Below are 23,220 nucleotides of genomic sequence, written 5' to 3'. Positions count from 1 at the left end.
TCAAAATTCTATACCTTAATAAACTTAACCTCAAGTTATTTATTTTCAAGTCCAAAAACCCATTTTGTTTCGTAATAATTCTCAAATTGTGGTCATATCGCATCTTAGGCTCTACAAATATCCCAAAGTGGATTCATGCTTGTGCTAGTGGTACATCTCAAAATGGTTTCTCTTTTAATATTTTCTCTTGCCACACTTATCATTTTGAGTTTGTGCTAATATTTTTATAAAACAAACAAAAAAGGTTGTAATTCGTTGTTGTTTTTTTCTCTTCAGCAAAACGATATGAGGCGGTATAGAGTTATGATACAGATATTGAGTTCATCAAAATGATGGATATTGGATAAAAAAAGTTGTGAGGAGGAAACATGTTTTAGCCGAAATATGTGCAATAACATTAAAGTTTTAAAGATCCTAACGATAATCCGTTGTAAATGCTTTCGATTCCAATATGAAGTAATATGTTTAGCTAAAACTATAGATAGCTTTGCGATATGGATGCGATGCAATTATTCTATATTTCTAAATTAAAATATTATTTATAAATGATTTAGAATCGATTAAAACGTAAAGTCAATAAAATCATATATGTTTTGTTTATGTGATTATGCATGTTTGTATTTAAAATTTTCATACATTATAAATATCACATAAATCTAATTTATGTATTAAATAAACTAGTACATAAATTATATTTCTCAATAGTATACGATTTATAAACATTCTAATTAACTATACATAATTTCAATAATTCAAAATATATATAGAAAAAATCCACAACCGATAAAAAATGTAATACCATAATTTTTTTTACAATACTCAACATTTCAAAAGATCTTTTGTTATTTAACCAAATTCATTAAAATAAATTATTCACGCTCCACCAAAAATACCATCAAACATCTGACATCAAATCATTTTGTTTTTTTTTAAATATAGTTTTTATGTGAACTTAAATATACTATAAAACAAAAATGTGAAGATTTTTGCCTTCTAGAAAGACCTAGAGTTTTTTGTTGATCTGTTTTTGAATAGAGTAGTTGATAAGTATTCTCATTGATATTGTCTAATGGTAGTTAACAAATTAAGAAAGGAAACATTGATAATCTCGAAATCATAATAAGAGACAAGAGAGTAAACATGAATGAATGTTTTATTTGCACAAAAACATCTTTGACTAATTTCATTTATTTTGCTTTAACGCACAAAAAAATATGGGTCATTTGCAACAATAACCATATTTGATAAACTATTTAACTATATAACACTATATGTATAAATTAAAAAAACTAACATAGAGGGCAAATATAATAACCAAATGTGGTGGTGGTGATCAAAAGTGATGGTGGTAGTGACTAGTGACCAAAGGTAGTGATGATGGTGGTTATGGTCACGGTGCTGGTGGGAGTGGCAAAAGGTTGTGGTGCTGATGGGAGAGATTAAAGGTGGTGGTGATGGTGATTAAAAGTGGTGGTGAGGATGATTAAAGGTGATGGTGGTGACGGACTGTGGTGTGATGGTGGCGGCAGTGACGGTGGCTGTAATGACGGCAACAATGGTGGTGATGACTGTGACGGCGGCAGCCGTGGTGGTGGTGACGGCGGCGACGGTAGCCTGTGGTGGTGGCCGTGTTATGATTTGGTGGTGGTTATTAGTGATGGTGATGAGGACAAAATTGTAAATAATATACATTACACAAAAAATATAATGAAAGGTTGTTTTTTAGTTTAGTTTTTTAATTTATAATTTTTTTATTGGTTATACACCCATATTTCCCAAAAAATATTTAAGTTTAGGAATAATGAGCGATTTTTAGATTTTATTTTTTGCATAAAGATCAATGTGTGGTGACAAAGATCAACGTGTGTTGTGGTTAAGTCAAATTTATTATTTTTAATATGTTTTAATAATTACAATAAACTTGTATGTTATGAAGTTAAATCAATTTGATCTTTAGACTTATAAATACCGTTGTTGCATATAAGGTCATTTCAATACAGAGGAAGATTGCGTTTAGTTTTCAATGATAGTAAAAAAAAAGCAATGATGCAAGCTATTTTCTTAAGAATTTAAACATATTCCCATTTCAATTATATTTTGAGACCTTTGTTTTAATATATCAACCCCTACGAGAATCGAGTTTCATCCATATAATTGATATTTAATTAAAAAGTACTGAAAAGCTGGCCAAATATATTTTATATATTTTTCAAGATTGTTTTTTAGCTAATATCGCATTACTTAAACAAAATTTTAACCCACAATATATCGGGGACAATTTTTTTTGTTAAATACTAATTTTTAAAACTTAATAATTATGTATTATATATAATAGTTTTCAAATTATATTATTTTATAAGACATTTATAGGTTATGATTTATAATGATTATTAATTACCAGTACACCACATGACATTTTTTTTTTATGTACAATCTCATCTAAATCACGTTGATTCAATATCTACATATACATTTTTACAGCCATTTTACAATAAATCCTCAAGTTGGAATTTATTTACAAGGAATCCCATTGGCATTAATTATTATAATTTAATTAATATTCCTAATTATTAGCATTTCCTTATCTAATATATCTCCATCAATTCTAATTACTTTTAAAAAGGAGAAATCTTAGGACTTTATTAATGTTATACTTTATTAAAGATAAATATTATAGTTATTTAAAGTTTATAAAATGTTTAGAATATTTAACAAAAAACGTTTAGAATATATCTAATATATGAAATATATAAAATTAAATAACCATTTCAAAAGAAAAATTTACAGTAAAAGTTACACAAAAACATATTCACACTCTCAGTTTATGGGATTACAAACTTTCACTACTATAAACTCTATAAATACTCAAACATACATTGTTTATACCATATGTGTTTCAGAAAGCATTAGTAAATGTTTACCAAGGTGCAAGGAACATAAAAACGATACAGAACCACCATCATGTACAACCTACACGGAAATTACAAAATGAAAACATCAGATACAACTCAAGTTGACAATATACATACACAACATTGAATAGCTACTCACCTGAATTATCACTGAGGTGGTGGTATTTGGAACAACTCTCAAAACACAAATACTCTGTAGCGTCCTTTTTAGTATCGTTTCATACTCTTTTTCAACTTTTCCTATCAATATTCAAAGCAAAAGAAATTCTAATCTAAAAACCAAGAATCACCTGTACTATACAAAACAAGCCTCCTTCTGAAAACTAAACGCGTTTACGATTACCAATCTATCCGGTTTAAGGCTTCCATATGACTTCAAACAAGCCTTCTCAGCATTTTCGTTCTTTTTCGTTCTTGCTTTAGGTCCGTATTGTGCAGTTAGAACTTTTGTATCCTCTGAAAATATAAACGAGAAAGTTTAATAAATCCCATTTAAAAAGGATAAAAACAACTTAGAGCCATGAGGACGATGAAGGATATTACGCGAATAAGCAAGAGGTCTCAGCTGACAAGTAAGTCTTTTTGCCAGGTTATATTTCAAGTACGAAAATAAGTTCTAATCTAAAAAATTGTAATTACATAAGATAGATTTAGTTTTATTAACTACATAATAACGAATAAAAAATAAACATAAATTAGCAAGAACAATCAGTAATTTTTTTTTCACAATTTTCAAAACAAACTCACGCTTCACAATTTTCAAAACAAACTCACTCGTAGCGTGATATTCATTTAGTATTATATAAAGGACATGAAAACAGAATCACATTTCAAAGACTATTTGTACTCGAAAAATCGAAATTCTAAACTTGTAGTGATCTGAATTCCAAAGGAACCGAGGTCAAACTTGGAAGATAGACACATTGAGAAAACCCAAGAAAGACAGAATCTATTTGAATCTTCTTGCAGAAGTCTCCCCTCGCAATAAAGATGCAACCCACTCCAGTTTGATTGTCGTCACAGCACAGGATAAGGGTCATGTCATGGATGAAGTAACTAATATCAGAAAGCTGATGGAATAGCGAGGGAAAATCAGGTATTGACAATGTCATCAAGTTTAACCACACCACGTTATTACTAGAGTTAATCTTGTCCTATGTTACCCAAATCTCTGTATTACTTGATATACGAGATTGCTTTAACAATGCAAACCGATCGCCCTTAAATACAGTGAGGACAAGTTTATCTCGTAAGCCAGAAACATGCTTCGCACAAGGAAGGAGACAAAAGCGCATGGATATTTCCGTGGAGAAATTAAAGCTTCCGAGAAAATGCTCACGAGTCTCTTCATTGTAAGCAGTCCAATACAAATTCCCATTCAAGGACACATATTCACCTCGACCTGCCAGCATTGGCCATTCCGGGGAATCAATGAACTTAACTGCTTGAGACGCACATTCAAAGATCGCAAATCTATGGTCGATTTTCAGTTTAGTGTCATAGAAACGATTAAAATACCCAAAGATCTTGTAGCCCTTTTCGGGTTTACCAGCATCGTATCCTACACCGCAAAAACGGAAATCTCTGTTCTCCTTATACTCGATCCACCCAACCTGTCTTAACCATGGATTCCAAATGGTAACCCCTTGATTCCAAAAGTCACGAAACAATAATCCATCGCAAGCCGCGGTAAATGCCCACTTCTCAGCCTCAAAATGAAACTGACAAGCTAGCTCACGCACCTCTATCTTCGGATCAACGCCGTCCAGACCGATGGTTCCTATCGAATAAATCTTGGATTCGGGCAGGATTATGAATTGGGGACGTGCACAACCCAAACTTTTCTTGATGAACCATTTGTCGTTGAAAAAATCGTTCCAGTGTTTACATACGGATCTTAGCCGAACAAGAGATCCAAGTGGAAGCCGACACAATATCTCTTCCTCCAACTCCCACGGAAGGTTCCCTGACGCCATTACCTTTCTCCGACTTCGGTAGCTTTAGAGGAGAATCTATATACCACCACCGCGTGCGACTCTAATAAATATGAAAAATGATCTTTTTATCTGTTACGAAAATGAAATAACACCCTCCTTTTTTGGGACAATATTAAAAAATATATCAAAAGTAAGTGTCATATAATTCTTAATAATTGGAAAGGAAAGAGATTTATCTTCCAATAATAAAATTACTGAATATTTATTTCTCAAGGATAAGAAGTTAAGAACATAGATTTGAGGAATAAATAAAAAACAATTAATCTGTAAGTTGTTATAAATAAAAAGAAATATATATTTCAATAATAACTTCATATTTTTGTAAGAAATAAGAAAAAACTATTCATTTCTTAAGAGTTAAGAACAAGGAGACAATATTTGGAGAAATATCATGTTTATATATTCTGTTTTTAATTGTTATAACTTTGTATCTGGTTTACGACAAAAATAGAGAAGATCTATTGGTTTTCTCAGTATATATATAAACAATTAATCAGCAGAATCTAACAAGAAACTAGATTGATTCCCATTATACGAGATTACAAGAATTGATTTCAATGCAAAACTTAATTTCCAATTCAGCTAAAGGTAGTTGGTCGGTAGGTTTGACACAGAACATATAACCTAACTTTTATAGGACTATGGTTTTGCCTATGCGATCTCTACAGCTTCATTGATCAACTTGAAAGCTAGTTCTAAAATTTTCCACAAAATACCAACACAGAGACTAATCAATCACATCAAATGTTGAGCAGCTGACACAATCAAAAACATTCCAAAACAATAACTCCAAATCAGACAGATCGATGTTTATCTTGCTTTGAATAATCCTTTGAACTGATATTTCATTAAGATGTTGTATTGTCAGATGTAAGATGTTGTATTGTCAGATGTTTCAATTGCTCAGTATTATTCCTTGCTTTAAACACAACTTTCTAAAGTTTATGATCAAATCTCTTCTTGTAGAGCAGATTTCTAAAGAAGAGATCATAATTATGTTTCAATTTTTCAAGCTTTTCTATGTCCTTAACAAAAGTGATTCATTAAACATGAACAAAGCTTTTCTACTGGTATTTTATCTGAGTTATCTTTTCACCCAAGTTACAAGTTGTACAACTAGAATTCATCACTCATTCACTTTTAAAGTTCTTCAGTTCTACCACTAAAGCCAATCATGCTATGTTGCAAATATACTAATTGGTGTTTTTTCTCTCTATCTTACAAATACACTACTTAAAGTTAAGGAACTAAATGAGTGATTGGTTGGGCTGTAACTGTAAAACAAATTCTATAGAGATTTTGCTGTAGCTATGTTGGCTATAATAGTAGCTTTTATAGTTTTATTGCTATAGAATTATTGCTGTAAGTTTTGATTTTAAATATTTATAAAAAATAGATTAATAAATATAATAATTGTAATAAAATATATTTTTTATAGTAAATAAAATGCCTTGTATTACTATTTTAAATAAATATATTATGATGATAGAAAAAAATCCTATGAATTCTTGATAAAATAAATTGTTTTTTTTCTTTTAAGTTTGATAATTATCAGTTTTTTAAAAAACTTATCTTTATTTTTTTTGTTATATATTTATGTTGATAATTTCAATTTTTTGTATTTATTTAATGAATTAAAATCTCTACAGCCAAGAAAATAAGGATTTGAGAATTTACTCTACTACAACTTAAAAAAAAAAAGAAAAACTGGGCTGTAAGTTTAAAAATAAAATTACAACACGATTGGTAAGTAATCAAAGTTTTAAAAAAAATTTAGGCTAAATCATGCACTAAATCTATTGATAAGAGATCCACTAATTAATGGAAGATTCTTATTAATGATATTTTAATTTAGGACAAGGAGGATTCTAAGGCCAAAACTTATCGGTTTTGTTGTGTTGCTTGCTGGCAGATAAAGTGAGTGACTAAAAAAACTTATCCAAATCCTTTGGTATTGATTATCGGTTTATCCGGTTAAAAGTTATAATTTTAAACTAAATGCACATAACCAGTTATCTTGAAATGAAAGATGGAAAGCCCTAGACTATATTGAGAGCCACTTGCCGTTTTCTTCAGTGATCAAAAATGACGTTACCGGAGCTTCCAAAGGATTTAGTAGAAGAGATACTCTGTTTTGTTCCGGCCACATCTCTGAAGCGATTACGATCCAGTTGCAAAGAATGGAATCGTTTATTCAAAGATGACAAGAGATTCGCAAGAAAGCACATTGAAAAAGCCGCAAAGCAGTTTCAACCTCTCACGTTGACGAAGAACTACAGGATTTGTCCTATAAACGTCAATCTCCATGGAACTACTCCATCTCTAGAGGTTAAAAATGAGGTCAGCTTAGTCGATCCTCACTCTAAGAATTCAGCAGCTCAGTTCAATATAGATCGAGTCTTTCACTGTGATGGCTTGTTGTTATGCACCTCCCAAAAAGATTCAAGATTCGTCGTTTGGAACCCTTTAACTGGTGTAACCAAGTGGATCGAACTCGGTGATCGTTACAACGAAGGTATGGCTTTTATTCTTGGATATGACAACAAGTCCTGTAATAAGAGCTACAAAGCCATGAGCTTTAATTATTTAGACAAGGATTCTGAAATCTACGAGTTTAGCTCTGACTCATGGAGGGTTATTGATGATATTATCAAGCCACCCCACTACATGGACTACTTTAGAGAGTGTTTCTCTTTGAAGGGAAACACTTACTGGTTGGGTATAGATAGAAGACGAAGGCCACCGGACCTTCGCATAACCTTGATCAAATTTGATTTTGGAACAGAGAGATTTGGTTATGTTTCTCTGCCTCCCCCCTGTCAAGTGCATGGTTTTGAGGCTTCTAATCTTTCCGTTGTCGGAGACGAGAAGCTTTCGGTGTTAGTACAGGGCGGTTCTACATCCAAGACTGAGGTATGGGTGACAAGTAAGATTGGTGAGGCCAATGTGGTGTCGTGGAGCAAGGTGTTATCATTGTATCCGAAGCCTGACGTTGGTTTTTGGCATGGCCTAAGTTTCTTGCTAGACGAGGAGAAGAAAGTCGTCTTGTGTTGTAAGAGTAAGGGATGGATGGAGGAAGAAGACGAGGAGAATGTTTACAGTGTTGGGGAGGATACTAAATTCATACTACTGAATTTTGGAGTTCAGACAATTGGAGGATATTCGCCAATTATTGTTAATTATGTTCCAAGTTTGGGTCAGATCGAGCTAGCTGGAAGCAAAAGGAAAAGAGATTACTAAAACAAGCTCTACATTTAATCTCTCCCTTTTCTGTTTTCATCCTGTGAATTAGTATTTTTATGAAGATGTGGTATTATGAGATATTTATGTTTCAACTGCCTTAGTGTGTTATAATTCTTGCTTTAAACACAGTTTTATTTTTGTTGATCAAACCATGTCTCATAATGTTTTAAGAAGAGAATATTTATGTTTTCTAATTCTATGACAAAAGTGATTCTTAAAACATATACTAACAAAGCTTTCTCATTGTCTCTGCACTGAGTTTTCTTTTCGATACCAAACTCACTCCCTTACAAAGTTGTACAGCTAGATAACATCCAACCCACTAGTAACCTTCCAGTTATATTCACTAATCAATAAGCCACCCAAATTACTTGAAACCACAACTTTGGACCAAAGTTGAAACACAAAAGGTGTTTTGAGTGTGGTTTAATGTAAAACCAAGCAAATAAATGTATTGAAAACGAGAGCAATGAAAATTTTGTCATTTGCTGCATGAATACCCTAACAGAGTAAGAGAGGTGACTAAATAAGCTATATCTTTCTTTGTGTGTTTCTTTTTGTTTGTCTTGGTCGTCAAGTCATTTCAATATTCCTTTCAGCTCTGATATCATATTCACAAGTGGTACATTAGTTTTTCTTAAAGTGTTATTGATCAAATCATGTTTCCTTACATATATACTCTCGTACAGAGACGGTAAGCTAATAAGTGATGTCTAAAGAAGAGAGAATTATGTTTCAAAATTTAAGCTTTCCTAATTCAAACTATGTTTCTTTTTTCACCCAATTCACTTCCTTACAAGTTCTAGTTTAAATAAAAGAACTCCATTAAAAATATTGAAAAATGTAGCAATGGATTGAACTAGATATAATAAAATGATTAAGTGTTCAATATTCTCAATATTAAGGTAGCCTAGTTGTGGGGTGGGGGTATAAAAAACTTTTACTACAATTATAACCTGAATCTAAAAGTAATACTTATATAAAATTCAAAATATTAATGATTCAATTTACTATAGAAACGGATTTTGCACACCCTTTCGAACGTTATCTTTACCTTAGAGTTGAAGTTTTGTGTAGATTTTGAAAATTAAAAAGCCATTTTTTTATTTTTTATTTTTAGTTTATAAAAAGCCATTGTTAGTGTTAGGAGATTTTGGTTTAAGGATTTTTCTGATAAAAGAGTTAAAATGTATTAAAAAGATATTATTGTTTTTGGTTTTAAATGAACAAAAAATAATTATTCCATAATTACCTTAATTAGATAATAAAGTTAGCCCAATATCAAAACATATAAATAAAACTAACCATGTTTTATCTTATTCGTACATTTTCATTTTTGGATTATATTAAGTTTGATCATTTTTCTGTTTTTGATATAAAAAGCTTGAAATTTATTCATCTTACGAGAGATTGCTTTAATTTATTTTGTATTAAAGTAACTACATAGAAATTAATTTTCTGGAAACAAAAATGTTAGAACAATCAAATATTGATATATTCGATCAAATTAATATTTAAAAACACACATATTTTAAGCAGTTTTAGAGATTGAGACACAATGAGTCCACACGTCATCCCTCTTCTTCAAGTATTGTGTTTCACGGCCAATTAAACTTGGTCTGTCAGCAATATATTTAATGAGATTATCTGTGACATACTTTTCCTTCTTGGACAAGATCGTGACAACAAGACTCAATGAGGGTTCCATTTCCAAAAACAACAGCGATTATATTCAATGCACACTTAGGAGTGATTTTAACTAGACAAGTGTCCCATAATGATTTTGCTTCAGCTTCTTTCACAGAAAGTACAGGAACAAACGCACACACCAAAGCTACAACAATGAATAGCGCAGTAACATTAGTGCTTAGTTTAGCCATATTTTTTCGTATGGTTAGAATTTATCGACTTATTATTATTATATTAAAAGAATGTAATGAAGTCTATTTTTTTATTTGGTATTCTAGACATGAAGCTATGTAAACTATTTATAGGTGACTGAATATCTAACGTAACTAAAGAAAATATTATAAAATTAACTTCCGTAATTAATGTGAATTTTTTAACCTCTTGATAAATAAATAAACATCGTACGTTAAAATTTATCTAGTCAATCTGTTTTTTGAAATTTAAATACAAAATAAAAGCAAGTAGTGATATCAAGTTCAGCTTGTAAACTTAAGGATTAAAATTTAAAACTGTATCAATATTCGATGCCAAATTAGTGGATATGATGTTCGAATTTTACATAGATAAAATTTTAAGTAAAATAACTACAAGGTTCAAATATTAAGTAATTTAAATATATATCATTATGAGTTTTTAAAAGTCTTACTCACATTTTGTTTGATGATGGTAGTCATGTTAGAAAGAAAATTTGAACAATTGGTTTAATCTAAAAATAATAATTAACGGGACTTGAATAATATATTTAAAAGAGACGGATATGGTTGAAATCCATAACTAATAGTTATGCAAGACGTCCACCAAAAACTAAATAGATGATCTCTATCAGTGGACACATAAAAAATATTTCACTGAACCTATATTAAGTATAACTATTTGGAAGAACTTGGATTTAAATCAAGAAACTCCATAAAAAATATTGAAAAATGTAGCAACGGAGAACTAGACATAATAAAATGACTGAGTGTTCAATATTCTCAATGTTAAGCTAGCCTAGTTGTGGGGTGGACGTCTAATGAGCTGTAACCACAACTATTACATGAATCTAAAAAGTAATACTTATATAAAATTCAAAAGATTAATGATTCAATTTACTACAGAAACGGATTTTGCACACTCTTTCAAACGTTATCTTTACCTTAGAGTTGAAGTTTTGTGTAGATTTTGAAAAATAAAAAGCCATTGTTAGTGTGATGAGATTTTGATTTAAGGATTTTTCTGATAAAAGAGTTAAAATGTATTAAAAACAAATTATTTTTTTTTGTTTTAAATGAACAAAAAATATTTTTTTCCCGTAATTACCTTGATTAGATAGTAAAGTTAGCCCAATATCAAAATATATAAATAAAACTAACAATGTTTTCTCTTATTCGTACATTTTCATTTTTGGATTATATTAAGTTTGATCATTTTTCTGTTTTTGATATAAAAAGCTTGAAATTTATTCATCTTACGAGAGATTGCTTTAATTTATTTTGTATTAAAGTAAATACATAAAAATTAATTTTCCGGAAACAAAAATGTTAGAACAATCAAATATCGATATATTCGATCAAATTAATATTTAAAAACACACATATTTTAAGCAGTTTTAGAGATTGAGACAGAATGAGTCCACACATCATCCCTCTTCTTCAAGTATTGTGTTTCACGGCCAATTAAGCTTGGTCTGTCAGCAATATATTTAATGAGATTATCGTGACATACTTTTCCTTCTTGGACAAGATCGTGACAACAAGACTCAATGAGGGTTCCATTTCCAAAAACAACAGCGATTATATTCAATGCACACTTAGGAGTGATTTTAACTAGACAAGTGTCCCATAATGATTTTGCTTCAGCTTCTTTGACAGAAAGTACAGGAACAAACGCACACATCAAAGCTACAACAATGAATAGCGCAGTAACATTAGAGCTTAGTTTAGCCATATTTTTTCGTATGGTTAGAATTTATCGACTTATTATTATTATATTAAAAGAATGTAATGAAGTCTATTTTTTTTATTTGGTATTTTAGACATGAAGCTATGTAAACTATTTATAAGTGACTGAATATCTAACGTAACTAAAGAAAATATTATAAAATTAACTTCAGTAATTAATGTGAATTTTTTAACCTCTTGATAAATAAATAAACATCGTACGTTAAAATTTATCTAGTCAATCTGTTTTTTGAAATTTAAATCATATATATGAAAGTTGGCCAACTCTCTCCCACAACTTGACACATCAGCAATGAGAGCTTGCCACCTAAACTTCATAAAATAAATAATACATAATTAGTAATTAATTCAACATAATAACTAAAATATGAGGATATAATTAATCAGAACTTGAATCATCACTCTTTCTACATTTTTTTAATTCAATATATCCTCTTTAATTTTGAGATCCAAACATGTTACACATATTCCTTACCTAAAAATTAAACGATTATTATGAAAGAAACTAAATGAATATGCAGATTAAATATATCTAAGCTTTTCGAGATTTATGCTAAGAAAACAAGTAATTTGAAAGATGTTTGAGGAGCTATCCTTATAACTAATACGTAAGATATAAGATTATGACAAGAAATTAACTAAACTTTCCAAGAACATCAAGTTGAATATGATTAGAATGGATATGCAGAGACATGGTTAATAAAGACATGTTATATTTTTAATGTAAGAAATAAATTTTCTAAAATTTCCTCGTATCACAAACTAAATATATAACCAAAAGAACAAGAATATATAAATTAAAAAAAAACTGAGAATCTAGAACAACAATAAAAAACAACTCAAGCACTTTCGTTTTCAGATGAACTAATATAGTTGGACTTTTTGAAAACAATTACAATTCATATTTATGTTTCAAAACCGATGCATTTAACTTTACTTTATATGAATAAACATTATATAAAACAATTTGTAAATAGTAATATATAAACCCGCACGTAGTGCGGATACTCATCTAGTACAAAATAAAAGCAAGTAGTGATATCAAATTCAGCTTGTAAACTGAAGGATTAAATTTTAAAACTGTATCAATATTCGATGCCAAATTAGTGGATATGATGTTCGAATTTTACATGGATAAAATTTTAAGTAAAATAAGTACAAGGTTCAAATATTAAGTATTCTAAATATATATCATTATGAGTGTTTAATTTATGTTGAATTTTGTTGTTTTATCTCTAATAAATGGAAAAATACAAAATATTTCGATTTATATTCGAAATATATATATTGATGCTGAATATTAAGTTTGGAAGCCCCATTGGCCCAATGGTTGACCAATGGTTCATTAATACTTCTACACCGAGAGGTCTGGGGTTCGAATCCCAGTTACTCCGATTTATTAACAGATTTGCATATTAATCGAGGCAAGTGTGTAGGAGATCTACAACGATGTACAATTATAGCCGTTCGCCAGGATTTTACGCAGAGAAGATATTGAAGATTTTCATCAAGCGCATGGAAAATGAGAAAGAATTTTCGTATGTCGTGGATCTAATAAGGGTCAGAAGGAATTGTCCGTTATCTAGTTGTACTAGTTGTTAATTACCTAATTACCCATGCAAACAATCATTTACTTAGTCTTAAACTACTCTCATGAGGTTGTATTTCACAAAATGTTTCCAATTAATAGTATAGATTATCATGTCATCTTATTTACCAACCTACTTGCATGTTAACAAGAAACTATTATTCACAAAATAATATTATTTTATGTAAATTTTTTTTTTTGCAAAACAAAATATTATAAAAAAAAATATATATATTTTAAACTTCTTTTATGAAATAAAATATTTAGCATAAAACAAAGATAATTTTTATTTTTATTTTTACCTTCGTTAATATCAAATCAAGACTATAAAGTCATTGTACAAAACATCGAACGAAAATTATAACGTAAGCACCATAAAATGAGAAAAATACACAAACTATAGTGATTGACGATGCTTTTGACATATAAGTCTTACTCGTTAACAGATTATTAAATCTATTTTTTTCGTATTTGATCTTACGCTTATGCAAATTATGTTTCTGGATAGCATTTCTTGCTTAAACTTCCATATCGCATACCGTATTTAAAACCATATGCTTCTGATAACAGTTATGAAATATCAACATTATGATACCAAAACTTCCGTATCATAATCACTTTAACTATCTTTGACTTTGTTTTCTCTCACCATTATATCCCGAGAATAAATTATGACGTCTCAGTATAGTATGAGCCATCTTCTGATTGCAATTATATATATATCACATTGTTCTCCACATCATCCAATGATAGCATGTATCCCCAACATCCATGTGTATCTCTTCCAACAAATCTATCTGGATCATATAACTCCTACTTTTATGTGTCTTGGTTTTTAGAGCCACACAATCCTCAACTAGAGAGTTTCCCAAATCTTCAAAAAATCCGAAATAAGTATCAAACAATATCTCAATTTGATTTTCTTCTATAAGTAAAAGAAAGATGAAATGTCAGTAGTGATGACACCAAACAATTTTGGGTTGAGGAACTTCAAAATGTTTTCAAGATAACACCAATCAATTGAAGGGATGGTGAAGAAAACATTCGGACCTGAGTAATCCTTATTATAAATCCCAGAGAAGATGGTAAAATCAGTGATGATCAAATTACTTACCAATATGACGCTCTCTAAAGATGAAGAGAAAGAAACCGTCATCGTTTTCAACCAACAAATTGCTATAACCACGAATGTGTTCTTTAGAGACAAAACCAATTGATGGAGATAGAGTTTGTGAGAACGATAAAGAAGATCGGCGACCAAGGGACACACGATGGAGAGCACTTTGATCGATCGCGTTAGTAGTGAAGATAGAATCGATAGAAAATCGTAACAAAACTTGGGAATCCAGAACCTCATCTTGATAGTTAGAGAGAAGTGTGATGGTGAGCGATCGAGTAAGCGGATAATAAAATCTATAAAAATCAAAGTTCAATCGCTAGTGTCACCTTTTACAGTTGTAACTCCGACAATACAAATTATTTACTTTAGAAGAGAATTAAGAAAAAAAAGAAAAAAAGAGTCGCCGACGAACCGACAATTGTCAGTGACTCTAAAAACAAATATACAAAGATAAAAAACCAAACAAAAAAATAACAAAATTAAATTTCTTTCACGAAATATATTTTTCTAAATTATCAAATGAAAAAATATTTTTTTACGCTCTTTAACAAAACTCTAATAATTAGTTTTTTTTTGTGAATCGATTGTAAAATTTTTTAGTTATGTTGAGAAGAATAACACAATTTTTTTTTCTTTTACATAAAAAACTTATGTGAGTTTTATAAAAAGTAACGTGAGTTACATAAAACTCATGTAGTTTTATAATTTGTTATTATGTTGCTCGTATAAAAATTTATTTACTTAATATTGTAACAAAACAAAACAAATTTTTTTGAAAAAAATCGTCATAAAAAAAAAGTCAATATAATCTTTTTTTTGTCAAACAAGTCAATATAATCTTAGTAGTCGTTGTTGTACAACAAACATCTACAATATACTTTTCTGTCTACCCAAATAATATAATTTTCCTCTTTTGTATTCAAAAAAATAATAATTTATCTCTACATGTTGGAAATATCAAATATAGTAATAATGTTTTTAAGAGAAAAAAAGGAAAAAAGAAAGTAATAAAACATTCTAGAGAGTTCCAAACTCCACAAAACCTCAAACAAAAGCAAACGCAATTTAGCCTCTTCATAAGAGAGAAGTCCTCTCAGAGAAACGGCAGCCACATCAACCAACCCAAACATCGAAAGAGAGACACTTTTCTCTCTCTCTTTCTCTATCTCCTTCCAATCTCTCTAGGGTTTTCGTTACAACGGCGAAAAGATGTTCGGTAGAGGACCCTCGAAGAAGAGCGACAACACTAAGTTCTACGAGATCTTAGGTGTTCCTAAGAGCGCTTCACCAGAAGATCTCAAGAAAGCTTACAAAAAAGCCGCTATCAAGAATCATCCTGATAAGGGTGGAGATCCCGAGAAGGTGAATAATTTCTTAGATCCGCTTAGATTCTCTCGAATTCGATTGTTTGATTGTGTTTTTTTTTTCGATTGATTTGTTGTCTTGTTAGTTTCTTAATGTTGAATTTTGATCCGATCTGATAAAAAAGTTTGAGTTTTGGCGATTAATCAAAAATTAGGGTTTTGATGATATAGATGTGTCTTGCTTTGATAATTGAGTGGTTAAAGTTTGGTTCTTTGTTAGGTTATGAGTTTGATTTGTTGTGTTATGTGTTGATTGCAGTTTAAGGAGTTAGCACAAGCTTATGAAGTGCTTAGTGACCCGGAGAAGCGTGAGATTTATGACCAGTATGGAGAGGATGCACTCAAGGAAGGAATGGGTGGTGGAGGAGGTGGACATGATCCATTTGATATTTTCTCATCCTTCTTTGGTGGAGGCCCCTTTGGAGGTGAGTCTCCTTGGACACTGTACACTTTATGATATCGCAATTGAGAATTTTCGTTTGAATATGTTTCTGTTTTTGAATAGGTAATACCAGCCGGCAAAGGAGGCAGAGGCGTGGTGAGGATGTTGTTCATCCCTTGAAGGTATCTCTTGAGGATGTGTACCTTGGTACAATGAAGAAGCTTTCACTTTCTAGGAATGCTCTCTGCTCTAAGTGTAACGGGTTAGTACATTCGACTCGATCTTGCGTTTTTGGTGTAGCTATATGTGTCCTAGGTTCATAATAATATGAATTAGCTTAAGTTTTGACAGAAACCCTTTATCTCAATTTGTGACCCCAGTTGGTTAAAAGGTTCTGAATTTGTGATTGCAGAAAGGGATCAAAATCTGGAGCCTCCTTGAAATGTGGAGGGTGTCAGGGATCTGGTATGAAGGTGTCTATTAGGCAGCTTGGACCTGGAATGATCCAGCAGATGCAGCATGCATGTAATGAATGCAAAGGGACAGGTGAGACCATCAATGATCGGGACAGGTGTCCACAATGCAAAGGAGACAAGGTCATTCCTGAGAAGAAGGTGCTTGAAGTGAATGTGGAGAAGGGAATGCAACACAGTCAGAAGATCACATTTGAAGGACAAGCAGATGAAGCGGTATCTACTCTCATACATTTACTCCAGCTTTGATTACTAGTATGTTTACTTTTCTTCTGGAGACTAACCTTTTGTTTTATGTTTTTGTGTTGGTGCAGCCTGACACTGTCACTGGAGATATAGTGTTTGTCCTTCAGCAGAAAGAGCACCCAAAGTTCAAGAGAAAGGGAGAAGACCTCTTTGTGGAGCACACACTTTCTCTAACCGAAGCTTTGTGTGGCTTCCAATTTGTTCTGACTCACTTGGATGGCAGAAGTCTTCTCATTAAATCTAATCCTGGGGAGGTCGTGAAACCTGGTACGTATTCAGATGCATCGTCATACTCAGATTTTACAGTTACTATAACTGTCTCTGATTGAAACATGATCACTTATCTTATGTGTTTGACAGATTCATACAAGGCAATAAGCGATGAAGGAATGCCGATATACCAGAGGCCATTCATGAAGGGTAAGCTCTACATCCACTTCACAGTGGAGTTCCCGGACTCGTTGAGCCCAGATCAGACCAAAGCACTGGAAGCTGTTCTACCTAAGCCGTCAACAGCTCAGTTGAGTGACATGGAGATAGATGAATGCGAGGAGACCACGCTCCACGATGTCAACATTGAGGATGAGATGAGGAGGAAGGCACAAGCTCAAAGAGAGGCTTATGATGATGACGATGAAGATGATGACCATCCGGGTGGTGCTCAAAGGGTGCAATGTGCCCAGCAGTAAGTAACTCCTTAGAGAGACTTTGACCCACATGGGTTTGGGCTCCAACCAATTTGTCTCTTGCTTTTTCATTCTAAGTGTATTGGAGTCTTTATGGGAGTTTGGTACGGTTTAAGAATTTGCCCACTTCGGTGGAACATCGAAACTTGTTTTCTCTTTTTCCTCTGACTTTAAAAATTAAGGCCTTATTACAATTTTGTGTTTTTTCTTTATGATTAAATTTGTAGTAATTTAATGTCTAAGAACATATATACTGTGTGTTTTCTATATTGATATGGATTTAAAATTCAATAATTTTTGTGTTCATGCAGAACAAATGCTGCTATATAGTCTAAGATGTTCATATTTATCCTTTTTGTTGTATATGTCACCATGTTTTGGGTGTTAACTCCGATGACATGTACGTACGAACTACAGTAAAAACTCTATAAATTAGTAAAAACTCTATAAATTAGTAAAAAATGTATTAATAATGTTCGGACGACGCAATTTTATTAATTTATAGTGATATTAATTTATTTTATAAACTAATATTTATTAATTTATCTTATAAGTTAATAAAATATTAATTTATAGAAATATTTACGTAAAATATAATATTATATTTTTTAAAAATGTTTCTTAATTTAATTTTCTATATGCTTTGTTGTTTGCATATATAATTATGTCAGCTTTTTATTTTTCTTTGACTTCTTTAATTTATTTTTTGGCAATATCTTGTGACTGTATATTTACGAAATTAACGTGAATGTAAACGTAAACATAAACATGAAAGTTTAATCCAATTTCTCTTTACACAAATCTTAGCAATGCTTTCTCAAATAAAAGATTTTATAAAATCAACTATGACGGATCAAATACGCAAATAGTTATGTGAGTACAATAGAGATCATACCAGTTGTATTTTAAAAAGAGTTGTAATTGTAGCTTGAACAAAAATTTTATATAAAATTAGTTTTAAAATTAGCAAAAAAATTGTACCAAACCAAACCAAAAATTAGAAAATAAAATAACCGAATTAATACTAAATTTTATAATCAAAAGAACCGAACTAAATCGATACCGAATCAAAATATTTTGGGTAATCGAAAATAACAGAAATAAAAATATTTTTTATAACTATTAGTTATTTCTAAACTAAATAATTAAAAATATTTAAAAATATATATAATAGTAAAAATATTAAAAATAATAAAAAATATCCGATATATCTAAAATAACCAAAAATATCTAAAATATTCAAAAATAATCAAAATATCTGAAAATATTCAAAATTAAATAGTCGAATGTATATTAAATTTAAAACCGAAAGAATCAAAATTAAACTGTAACCGAACCAAAATTTCAAAATAATCGAATAGATATTAAACTTTAGAAAAAAACCCCGATAATCCAATGGTTTCAAACTGAAACTGAATAGATAACATATTACCTTGCGAAACTTCCGTAGGTCAAATGGGCTTAAGCCCATAGAACCATAGCCACACAACTGATGTGGTGGACTGGTTAATGCCGCGTAGTCAGAGTCTTTTCTGGTTTTCGTTTGAAAAAAACATCATGTAATTTAGAACGAATAGAGATAGAGAAGCAACATGGAGCCCTGGTGCTGGAAGCAGCTACAGCTAGTTTAGTGATGAGACACGTGCACCTAATTCTAATAAATAAATAAATCAATTCCCAATAAGTCAAAACGACTAAATAAAAAACATTTTCTCTGTAAAAAAATCTAGAACCGTTAGATTGTTAGATGTGTTCAGAGACCGTTGGATTCCATTTCTTTGTCAAAAGACTCAAAACTACCCAAAACTCTTCCATCTTCACCAAATTCTCTCAATCACTCATCAATGGCGATTTCTCAAGCTCAGCCTCTGCTTCTTCTCCTCTTATCAGTCTTCTTCTTACCTGCTTTGCACGCCACTTCTTTCACCTACTGCGGTTTGTTCCTTACTACTACTCTCTTCTTCTTCCTCTCTCAGATTAGGGGTGTTTTGGATCGTACCTAGAAAATATCCAGTATTTTCTATGTTTAAAACACTTCACTTTCCATAAAGATTGAATCTTTATTGTGATTTTGGTTCAGATTAATATTTAGAGCATGGTTTGATTTAAGGGTGAAATTTCTCAAAAAGTCAATTCTTGACTATGTTATTACAGATTTAGCAATAACTTCAGAAGAAGAGAGAAACTTTCAGTTTAATAGTGTTGTTCTATGTTTAAACTGCATTAAGTTTTTAGTTTGCAGAAGAAATTTCGATTATCCATGCTTGTTTATTCTTCTTTGTCGATTGGCATGATCCTATCTATGTCTTTTGTTTGCTTGTCATGAACTGGATTTTTCCTTGGTATTGTTTAGTCTGAATCTTATTTGTAAACTGTTGCTGACTCTTTGTAGATAAGAGGCTCGATCCCGTTAAGGTCACGGGTGTGAAGATCTCCCCTGACCCTGTTGTGAGTGGTGCAGCCGCAACATTTAAGATTTTTGGTTCTACTGGTAAATGATACTTCCTGCTTCCTTAAGAAGTTTCAGCACTACATAATCATAACATTCTTTACCTTCTTGACATTTCTTGATAATATTATTGTGTGTGGTGTGTGTACTAGGCGAAGACATCTCTGGAGGAAAAGTAGTGATCAGGGTTTTATACGTTGGGATTCCTGTCCATACCGAAACTCATGACCTCTGCGATGAGACGGCATGTCCGGTTGCACCTGGCAGCTTTGTGCTTTCTCATTCTCAAACACTCCCTTCAATTACACCACCTGTAAGATTTCTTAACCCTTATTATCTACAAATCTATATCCTATTAGAGTGGCTTCTCTGGTCTAACAATACGTCTCTTTGAAACAGGGTACTTACACGCTAAAGATGACAATCAACGACAAGAATGGCGGAAGACTAACGTGTATCAGCTTCAAATTCAAGATCACAGTAGGTTCTGCGGTCTTTGCTAGTTAAGTTTTATGGTGTAAATTGTGTCTTTGTGAATCTCTCTCTCGTTTACTTTTGTGGTGTCCAAATAAAGAATGCTCTTTAGAGACTTGAGTTGATCTACATGAAACAAAGAGTCACAAACCAATCTGTCTAACGTTTCCACTGCGCAAGGTAGCAGTCATCAAGATAACATACTAATCAAGTTAGAAGCAATCTATGATAATCTCTTCCTTCAAAAGCATTTATCATCCCCGGAATAACCAAATAAAGATGCTGAAGGAAGTGTAACAGTGCTGAAACACATTAGTAATTTCTTATTGAATATGGAGTCTCTTGAAGAAGTAAAAGTCTAAAATGGATGAATCCAAAAAGATGCATCTCACTGATGATCTATTGAAGCTTCCGGCATCTTCGTCCAAGCTCAAGATACAAGTCATATGATCAGCATCATCCATAAAGGAAGTTAATGACTCGCGGAAAAGAGTTTCCAGGTCTGTCATCTGTGTTACCTTCAAATTCAAGATCACATTAGGTTTTACGGTCTCTACTAGTTAAGTTTCTTACTAAAAATCTATATTGCTTAAGGACCATGAACATAGCACACAAGCTCTGAACCCTAACACAAAATTCAATGGTCAGGCATGATGATCTCTACGATAGCCTCTCCGATCCTTTCTATTTATACTCTCTCATGGAACATAACAAACAAAGTCGGTTATGCAACTTCCTCTGTTTCACGCTCCTTGTCGTGTGCTTCAAGTCAACCACCTCTATTTCCTTGTCACGTGAATCATAGAATCCTTCTCAAGATGAGTTTCTGTAAGAATTGATAGAGCTAAACAAAATAGATTCAGATTTCACAAGTGGCAAGTTGTACTAGTCTCACAATCTGAGACAAACCAATCAACATTTTTTCTCTTTGTTCAAACCTCAAACTCATACAGTATTAGTTTAGGCCTAACTCACACCCAAAAGTTAGCTCAAGAGTGGAGGCTTATCACATACTTATATATTGCTCCACAAACTATGAAAGTCTCAATGTAAAACATATTATAACACATCCCCCTCACGCTCAGAATTGGACATCTAAAGCGTGAAGTTTGTGGGACTGGACAAACATGGGTGGTCCACAATCAAAACACGTAAAACCTAGATTTGTATGGGCCGAACTAACACCCAAAAGCTAGCTCAAGAGTGGATGTTTACCACATACTTATATATTGCTCTACAAATTATCAAAGTCTCGATGTGGGACATATTCTAACAGTAACTTGGTTAACCATCTCACAAAGCTCTTTCCCTAGCTATAAGTATGGTTCCACTTGTGAATTCTCATCACAAAAGACATCATCCCTCTGCTCATAGCGTAAATACTAATTTATTCCATATATAGCATCCAATTTCGGAGCGAAAGCATGCTTCTGTTTTCGGTTTCTTCATCAACACTACGATCCAAAGCTAAAGTCTCAAGCAGTTGATTCCATCACAAATAAATTTTTATATTCTGTTAAACCATTTCTTCTCCGGATGAGTCTACTCCCAAAGATTCAAGTGGAGTCTATTGTAAAAATTCAAGGTTACCGATTAAGTTTATCTTAATCTTATTAGTAAGTAAAAGAACTCTACTAAACTATACCAACAAGATTCGAAATTGGGTTGGCTGATTTTATAACCATAAACTAATTGCATTCTCAGCTTTTCCCCCTATACTTTTTGCTCCTGAAATTTTCACCATAAACTTTGATAATACTTTAAATTACAACATGTACTTTCAGATTCATCCTTAAAAATACATTTCCAATTGAACCGGTCATTAAACCGAGATTAACCACAAATTCACGTTTACTGTACCGCGATTGCGATTTACCCGATTCATCACCTATATCCATTAAGAAAAGGGTTGGATGATTTTATAGCCATAAACTAATTATTGCATTCTCAGCTTTCCCCCCCCCCCCACACTTTTTGCTCCTGAAATTTCCACCATAAACTTTGATAATTCTTAAAATTGCAACATGTACTTTCAGATTCATCCTTAAAAATACGTTTCCAATTGAATCGGTCATTAAACCGAGATTAACCACAAATCTGCGTTTATTGTACCGCTATTGTGATTTACCCGACTAATCCCACACCCGTTAAGAAAACGACGTCGTTTTGTCTTTGTTTTATAATGTGAATCTATCTATATATGTTATGTGTTGTGTTAATTGGTAAGGAAAATGACAAATCGAAATAGATAAAACTCCTAATCATAAGGATAGATAAGACTCCAAATCAATCAGTCAACCTAAACAATAACATCCTAAATAGAATCAACTTCCCAAAATATATCATCCAAAATAGACAAAAGAGGTTGAAAATTGTTCCAATGACAATCTAAATCAATAAAGAACTAGAACTACTCTCATTGATCACATAGACTGCTTCTCTGTGTGAGTGTGACTGTATCGGCTCCCTGTGGTGTTTTTTTGAAGCTCCATTGTAGACTTACAAAACAACGTTGTCTTCTTAACGGTGTGAGTGATTAGTTGGGTAAATCACAATCGCGGTACAGTAAACGCGGATTTGTGGTTAATCTCGGTTTAATGACCGGTTCAATTGGAAACATATTTTTAAGGATAGTCTTAGTTAGTAAAATTGACGGC

The 23,220-nt window shown here is 31.8% G+C and overlaps 6 protein-coding genes, 1 long non-coding RNA gene and 1 pseudogene across 9 annotated transcripts; 5 read left to right on the top strand and 3 right to left on the bottom strand.

Moving 5' to 3' along the window:
* Positions 1-1,377: 1,377 nt before the first annotated feature.
* On the top strand, positions 1,378-1,681 carry AT3G44140 (uncharacterized protein; the record flags this gene model as incomplete). Its single annotated transcript, NM_114282.1, has 2 exons — positions 1,378-1,401; positions 1,490-1,681. The coding sequence occupies 2 exons, from the start codon at positions 1,378-1,380 to the stop codon at positions 1,679-1,681; spliced, it is 216 nt and encodes a 71-aa protein (NP_190000.1).
* A 1,438-nt stretch (positions 1,682-3,119) lies between these two features.
* Positions 3,120-4,888, bottom strand: AT3G44130 (F-box and associated interaction domains-containing protein; the record flags this gene model as incomplete). Its single annotated transcript, NM_114281.1, has 3 exons — positions 3,120-3,152; positions 3,256-3,368; positions 4,093-4,888. 3 exons carry the CDS (start codon positions 4,886-4,888, stop codon positions 3,120-3,122), a joined length of 942 nt encoding a protein of 313 aa, NP_189999.1.
* A 2,039-nt stretch (positions 4,889-6,927) lies between these two features.
* On the top strand, positions 6,928-8,359 carry AT3G44120 (F-box and associated interaction domains-containing protein). The gene has a single exon (NM_114280.4). The coding sequence runs from the start codon at positions 6,995-6,997 to the stop codon at positions 8,147-8,149; it is 1,155 nt and encodes a 384-aa protein (NP_189998.1). The 5' UTR covers positions 6,928-6,994; the 3' UTR covers positions 8,150-8,359.
* A 1,274-nt stretch (positions 8,360-9,633) lies between these two features.
* On the bottom strand, positions 9,634-10,057 carry AT3G44117 (annotated as a pseudogene). The gene has a single exon.
* Positions 10,058-11,301: 1,244 nt separating this feature from the next.
* AT3G44115 (ECA1 gametogenesis family protein (DUF784)) lies at positions 11,302-11,840 on the bottom strand. Its single transcript, NM_148835.3, has one exon. The coding sequence runs from the start codon at positions 11,765-11,767 to the stop codon at positions 11,420-11,422; it is 348 nt and encodes a 115-aa protein (NP_683677.1). The 5' UTR covers positions 11,768-11,840; the 3' UTR covers positions 11,302-11,419.
* A 2,789-nt stretch (positions 11,841-14,629) lies between these two features.
* On the top strand, positions 14,630-14,832 carry AT3G06745. Its single transcript, NR_141277.1, has one exon. It is a non-coding gene; the product is annotated as an other RNA (long non-coding RNA).
* A 669-nt stretch (positions 14,833-15,501) lies between these two features.
* On the top strand, positions 15,502-18,127 carry J3 (DNAJ homologue 3). Of its 2 annotated transcripts, NM_180322.2 has the most exons (7): positions 15,502-15,851; positions 16,113-16,278; positions 16,359-16,497; positions 16,648-16,924; positions 17,023-17,221; positions 17,315-17,374; positions 17,542-17,964. In NM_180322.2, exons 1-7 carry the CDS (start codon positions 15,699-15,701, stop codon positions 17,577-17,579), a joined length of 1,032 nt encoding a protein of 343 aa, NP_850653.1. In that variant the 5' UTR covers positions 15,502-15,698; the 3' UTR covers positions 17,580-17,964. The 2 variants fall into 2 exon arrangements, with proteins under 2 accessions (NP_850653.1, NP_189997.1); NM_114279.4 differs by having other exon boundaries at positions 17,315-18,127.
* A 1,096-nt stretch (positions 18,128-19,223) lies between these two features.
* AT3G44100 (MD-2-related lipid recognition domain-containing protein) lies at positions 19,224-20,825 on the top strand. Its single transcript, NM_114278.5, has 4 exons — positions 19,224-19,575; positions 20,033-20,131; positions 20,242-20,402; positions 20,489-20,825. The coding sequence occupies exons 1-4, from the start codon at positions 19,485-19,487 to the stop codon at positions 20,594-20,596; spliced, it is 459 nt and encodes a 152-aa protein (NP_189996.1). The 5' UTR covers positions 19,224-19,484; the 3' UTR covers positions 20,597-20,825.
* Positions 20,826-23,220: the final 2,395 nt, after the last annotated feature.

Source organism: Arabidopsis thaliana, chromosome 3 (genome assembly GCF_000001735.4).
Source record: "Arabidopsis thaliana chromosome 3, partial sequence".
Classification (NCBI taxonomy): domain Eukaryota; kingdom Viridiplantae; phylum Streptophyta; class Magnoliopsida; order Brassicales; family Brassicaceae; genus Arabidopsis; species Arabidopsis thaliana.
Note: the sequence above shows the minus strand (reverse complement) of the source record. Positions and strands in the feature narration are given on the sequence as shown.